Source organism: Brassica napus, chromosome C9 (assembly GCF_020379485.1).
Source record: "Brassica napus cultivar Da-Ae chromosome C9, Da-Ae, whole genome shotgun sequence".
Lineage (NCBI taxonomy): Eukaryota > Viridiplantae > Streptophyta > Magnoliopsida > Brassicales > Brassicaceae > Brassica > Brassica napus.
Genome location: NC_063452.1, coordinates 28,747,825 through 28,754,386, shown reverse-complemented (window position 1 = coordinate 28,754,386; position 6,562 = coordinate 28,747,825). Strand labels below are relative to the sequence as shown.

General features: G+C 37.6%; 1 protein-coding gene across 1 annotated transcript; it reads right to left on the bottom strand.

Annotated features, from left to right (window-relative positions):
• LOC106418078 (putative F-box/kelch-repeat protein At4g11750) lies at positions 1-602 on the bottom strand. The gene is made up of 2 exons (XM_048767824.1): positions 292-602; positions 1-208 (listed from the first exon to the last, which is right to left on the bottom strand). The coding sequence occupies exons 1-2, from the start codon at positions 600-602 to the stop codon at positions 1-3; spliced, it is 519 nt and encodes a 172-aa protein (XP_048623781.1).
• Positions 603-6,562: the final 5,960 nt, after the last annotated feature.

Sequence of the window (6,562 nt, the reverse complement as noted above, 5' to 3'; positions counted from 1 at the left end):
TCAAATCGTAACAGCAATAGATTCCAATACACAGCATGACTTGGGGACTGTAAGCACAACATCACACCACTCAATCTTCCCATAAATCTCTTGTCCGTTGCGCCTTTCAACCGCAATCACAGCACACCAGATCACCTTTTCCCTAGAGAAAACACCACTACTCCTCACCCACAGAACCGCAATCCGCAATCTTTCGTAGTTAACCAACCTGAGACGATAAAACTCTTTGGTAGTTTAGGAAGTTCTTCCAAACCCTTCAAGTCTCTCCACATTCTCCCATCGGAGTCGTACCATTTAAGCACTCTGGACAGTACGTTGCAGATTACGCAAGTAAATTTAAACTGAGTCCAAAGGAAAAGAGTCCAGTATCCGACATCCCATTTGTTTTCCACGGGCCTGTAAACCATACACTTATCGGCAAGTAGGTAAAGCTTTCCGTCTATTGCTAAGCTGTTTAACGTAAACTTCTGGCCGAGTATTTCTGTTATAGGGCACGGCACAGACTCCCATATTTGGGTTTTGGGGTCGTAAATCTCTATGGAATTCGATGGACGAACGTTCCATTTTCCCACTACATATATTTTCCCATCGATAGCACTCATGTTTGGGCAGTTTCTTCTCGTCCGCATGCTTGGAGCTTCGTGCCAGTTGTAAGACCGACAGTCCAAGAAAAAGACCCTAGCCGACGATAACTTACTGTTCAAGTATCTGCCAATGATGTAGATGTTAGAACCGATTACGGCGTGATTCCACTACAAGAAAACAGCGACATACTGAGGGAAAAATTCGTCGGTATGTCATCGGAATAGCGTTATTCCGACGACATACCGACGAAACAAGTCCTCGGAAATAACTCCTCGAAAATTTATTTTTCCTCGGAAATCCCTCGGAATTTTCCGACGGAATTCCGAGGAAACTCCGAGGACCACCAGTTCGTCGGAAAGCTCCTCGGAATATACCGAGGGAGAACTTCCTCGGGATATTTCGATGGACTTTCCGATGGTCCAATCATCGGAAGTTCCGACGAATTGTTTCTCGGAATTTTCATCGGGAATTTCCGAGGAACGGAGCCGTCGGAAAATTCCGAGGAACGAGTCCCTCGGTATATTCCGAGGAACGAGTCCCTCGGTATATTCCGAGGAACGAGTCCCTCGGTATATTCCGAGGAACGAGTCCCTCGGTATATTCCGAGGAACGAGTCCCTCGGTATATTCCAAGGGTTCATTTCCTCGGAATTTAAAAAAAAATTAATTTAAAAAAAAAAAAAAATTTTGAAATTTAAATTCAAAAATATAAAATTAAAATTAAAATTGAAAACATATTAGTTAATATTCAAAGTTGTACAAATAAAAATAAAACATTCCGAGTTTTTGAAAAAAAAAAACTACGGGTCTGGCACGTTCGGGAACACCTCGTTCGGGTACATCCTCTGCATCATCTCCATCATTTGCTGGTTCAGCCTACTCTGTGCCTCATAGCCCGCCTGTTGAGCCACCATCTGGGTCTCCAACAAAGATATGCGATCATCCTTGTCCTTCAACTGAGCCGTAAGTACTTCTAGATCAACAAAGGGCGGTGGTGCAGAAGGAGGAGGAACCGACTGGGTGCGACGACCCAAACCGACCAAACGTCTCTTCTTCTTTTGAACCGACTGAAATAGAAAATAGCCAAATTTAAATCAAGAAATAAATGAATTGAACTTAAAAAAAAAAAACTTACGGATTCAACGATTTCGTTGATTCGAAACCGGGACAAGTTGGTCGAAGCCGTCAAAGCGTCATCCTCGGTTTGAAGCTGAGACACTTCGTCTAGCACCTAAGTTTGGACCAGGGTGACCACTTCCCTCACAAGACCGTCATCAATCTGGCCAGTCTTCTTGTTGGTATACGCCCTCTTCATTAGGGCGAGATCATCAACCGGCTCGCCATCATTTTCTTCCGCCTTGAAAAAAACATAAATTAAAGAAATATTAGAAATTAGAAGAAATAGACAAAAAATAAAATTTCAAAACTTAAATAATTGAAGAAAAAGCGGCTGAACTTACCATGCGATCCCCCAGAGAGGCAATAGACTGAGCACCCAAGTTATGCTTGAAGACGCCCTTCCCTTTACGGTCGCTCCTGCGGTTGGTGGAGTTGGTGGAAGAAGTTTCTTTCGTCTCTTCCTTATCCCAATGCGCACACAACTCCGTCCAGACCGTGTTGTTTATCGACTTTGGGACATTTTAATAAAAAAAAAAATAGTTTAATAAATTAAAAAATAGTTTAATAAATTAAAAAATTGTTTAATAAATTAAATCGAACCTTGTTGATTTCCCACTTCTTCTTCCACTCGTGGATCTGCTTCCCATAGTTGTCCATAACTTTATGGACGAAGTGGTGATAGATAAAGAGCGTCTCATCGGAATTCCAGTTGAACTCTTGCCGAAAAAGAAACACAATTAGTAGAAAATTTATATTAAAGATTAAAAATATAAGTAAAAAATTAGAATACTTACCGCAAACTGACGAAACCACAGATGCTGCTTGTCGGTAGGGAAGTGAGTGAAAGTCGGATGTCCCTTGTCGAGGGCCGAGTACATCATACGGTTGATCCATGCGCTGACCCCGTTCCCGGATCGGTTGAACCAATAAATATATATATATATATTTTTTTTTAAAAAAAACTCCAAATAATAGTTTTTAATCACAAAAAAAGTTTAATAGATATTAAAAATGTTAAATAAATATATAAAAATAGTTCTAATAAACAAAAAAACAGTTTTAATAAATTAAAAATAGTTTAATAATTACAAAAAATAGTTTTAATAATATTAAAATTTTTTAATAAATATAGAAATTTATATTATATATATATATATATATATATATTTTTCTTAAAAAAAAAAAAAAATTCCCAAATAATAGGTTTTAATCACAAAAAAAAGTTTTATAGATATTAAAAATGTTTTGTAAAATCCAAAAAATCAAATTTATATGCAAAAAGCATTTTGTAAAATCCTAAAAATCGAATTTATATACAAAAATCATTTTGTAAAATACAAAAATCGAATTTATACACAAAAATCGAATTTATATACAAAAAACGATTTTATAAATACAAAAAAATAAAAAAATTATAATAAAATTCTAAATCAATTCAACAAAACAAATTATTCAACCAAATCACAATTTTAAACCTATTATACAACCAAATCACAATCCTAACCAATCACCCTAACAAAAATCTATCAAATCTACACAAAAAAACTAACAAATAGAACCTAAGAGAGTGGAATAGGGTCCTTACATGATTTGTGTAGGTTTAGAGAGGATTGGCCGGAGATATCGTCGGAGAGAAGGGGGAGATCGCCGGAGAGGAGGGAGAGGAGCCGGAGAGGAAGAAGAGAGAAATGGGGAAGAAGAAGCGGCTCGTGGTTATAAAACCTAGGGTCCGACGGATAGTTTCCGTCGGAATTTCCTCAGAATTCCAATTTCAATTTTCGCGAAATATTTCGCGGCTGGTTTGCCCGGTTAAATGTAAATATTCCGAGGAAATTCCGATGGACAATTAAAGATCCGTCGGAATTTCCTCGGAATATTCCGAGGAACACATGTTTGGGGTTTCAAAACATCAAAAAAAATTTCCCTATATCATTTCTTATACAAATGCAATGCATACCATTGAGGAATCTTTGTATAGATGATTATAAACTATGAAATAACAAAATTTCAAAACGAATTGTAAGTATTCCCTTTACCGTTCATCAAAGTGTATAAGTGTTTCTCTTATGTCGTGGGGATTTCGTTCATACAATCGGAAAAGTGTTTATTATAGGGTAAGGAACAAATTTTTGACTTCATAATCAGTCTAAGACACTTAATAAGGGTTATATAAGTGTTATTGAAACCGCAAAACGTTGTTTTAGGTTTAAAAACCCTACTTCCTCGGAATTTTCTCGGAATATTCCGAAGGAATTCCGAGGAAACCCTTATCTTCCTCGGAATTTCCTCGGAATATTCCGAGGAAATACCGAGGAACTAGTGTTTGGGGTTTCAAAACATCGATTTTTTTTTGCCGTATTTCATTTCTTATACAATTGAAATGCATACCATTGAAGATTCTTTGTATAGATGATCATAAACCATGAAATAACAAAATTTCAAAAATAATTGTAAGTATTCCTTTTACCGTTTATTAAAGTGTATAAGTGTTTCTCTTATGTTGTGTGGTTTTCGTTCATGCAATCGTAAAAGTGTTTGTTATTGGGTACAACACCAAAGTTTGACTTCATAATCTGGTTAGGACACTTAATGAAGGTTATATACGTGTTATTCAATCCGCAAAACGTTGTTTTCGGTTAAAAACCCCTAGTTCCTCGGAATTTCCTCGGAATATTCTGAGGGAATTCCGAGGAAACCCTTATCTTCCTCTGAATTCCGTCGGAAATACCGAGGGAATTCCGAGAAAAAAGACTCTATAATCAAATCCCTTCCGAGGAAATTCCGAGGAAAACATATCTTCCCTCGGAATTTCCTCGGTATTTCTATTAAAAAGAAAAAAAAAAGTCGATGTTAGTCTGTTTCCGAGTCATCATCACCAGATGAATCTGAATCTGGATCTTGGTGAAACTCTCCAATCACTGGTTCATCCTCTACGTGAACGACGGCCTCCTCTCCGAAGTCGGTTAAATCGACTACAAGGCCAACTCTAGCTAAATCTTCTGCTGCACTTAAGTTGCCGGATGTGCTTGGTTGTAGAGGGTCTTCCAGCTCAGAACTTCACTGAACTCGGCCTCTCGGGTTGAGTCTTGTAACAGTAACCCATGGATCATCTTTGTTCCTTACCCGGGGGTACTTGATATAACAAACCTGTAACATTGAAAAAATTATTAGTAAAATTATAAATTAATACACATGATGATGAATCATTCTAAATAATTAACATTTAATTACCTGATCGGTCTGAGAAGCAAGAATGAAATGATCATAATATTGCAGCTTTCGCCTCGAATTTACTGATGTAACACCAAATGCATTTGTTCGCACACCTCGATCTAGAGTGTTGTCGTGCCAATCACAATAGAAAACAGTACAGTGCAATCCAACCATGCCCAAATACGTGATTTTCAAAATCTCACGTATGTGTCCGTAGTATACATCATCTCCTGATGCAGAACAAACGCCAGCATCATAAGTCGTACTCGAACGTCTCCTCTTCTGAGTTGTGAATGCATATCCTCGAGTACAAAATCTCGGATATGACTTCACAACAAATTTTGGTCCAACGACCATCTCGCGTATCCAATCGTCAAATGTTTCACCTCTGGGCAAACCAGCAGACACCTATATTAATAGCACATATATATGTTATATCAATAAATGTGAATTAGTATAAATATGTGATAAATGATATTTTAATTTGTTTAAACCACTCACATAAGTAAACATGCATCCAGAAAATTTTTCCTGCTTCATTTCTTCTAGTTCGTCCTCTGTGGCGTATCAATATTCGAACCGCTTTTCTGCCATAAAAATCCTGTACATATGATGACAATATTGTAATTAATTAAGATTTAAATTTCAACTTGTTAAAATAAAAATTTGTAAGCTAATTTATTTACCTCTCATATTGAAGAACATATTCGCAGTTGGTGAGCAAATATGTTTGCAAATTACTGCGCTCCTGCTCAGTAAGTCGACGGTCCTTTGGTTTTCCGCTAAGTCGTCCAACGTCTGTGAAAATGTCTGGAACCGTAACATGATATGTTCCCCGTTCGCCTCTATCATCATGCCGAGCAGGTCATCTGTTTTTGGTCTGAACTTCTGCTGGAAAGTAGTACTCGGCAAAGTTTGAAGTTTCTTCATTGATCATCTGTGCGACTATAGAACCTTCCACCCTACTTAAATTTTTCACCATCTTCTTCAAATGGAACATATACCGCTCATACAGATACATCCATCTATACTGCACAGGACCACCAAGTTCCAATTCTCTTGCCAGGTGAATAACAAGATGCTCCATAACATCAAAAAATGGGGGAGGAAATATCTTCTCAAGGTTGCAGTGAATCACGGCTATGTTAGTCTTCAAATTTTCAATACCTTCAAGAGTCACTGATCTCGTGCATAAATCGCGGAAGAAACCACTTATCCCTGCAATTGCTTCATGAACATTTCGTGGTAATAGTTCCTTGAAGGCAAACGGAAGGAGGCGCTGCATCATTACATGGCAATCGTGGCTTTTCAAGCCAGTAAACTTTCCTTCCTTTCTATCGATACAGTTACGCAAATTAGATGCGTAACCGTCTGGAAATTTCACATCGTTTGAAATCCAATCAAAGAACGCATCTTTTTCCTCTGCATCAAGTCGGTATATGGGAAAAGGAGCCCTTCTGAACGAGCACATATATCGACTAAATCCAGTCTTGACTTCAAATTATCCTTTGTTTTACCTTGAACATTAAGGATCGTGTTCATGAGATTGTCAAAAAAGTTCTTCTCAATATGCATGACATCTAAATTATGCCTTAGCAGATGATCCTCCCAGTATGGCAGATCCCAGAAAATACTTTTTTTGTGCC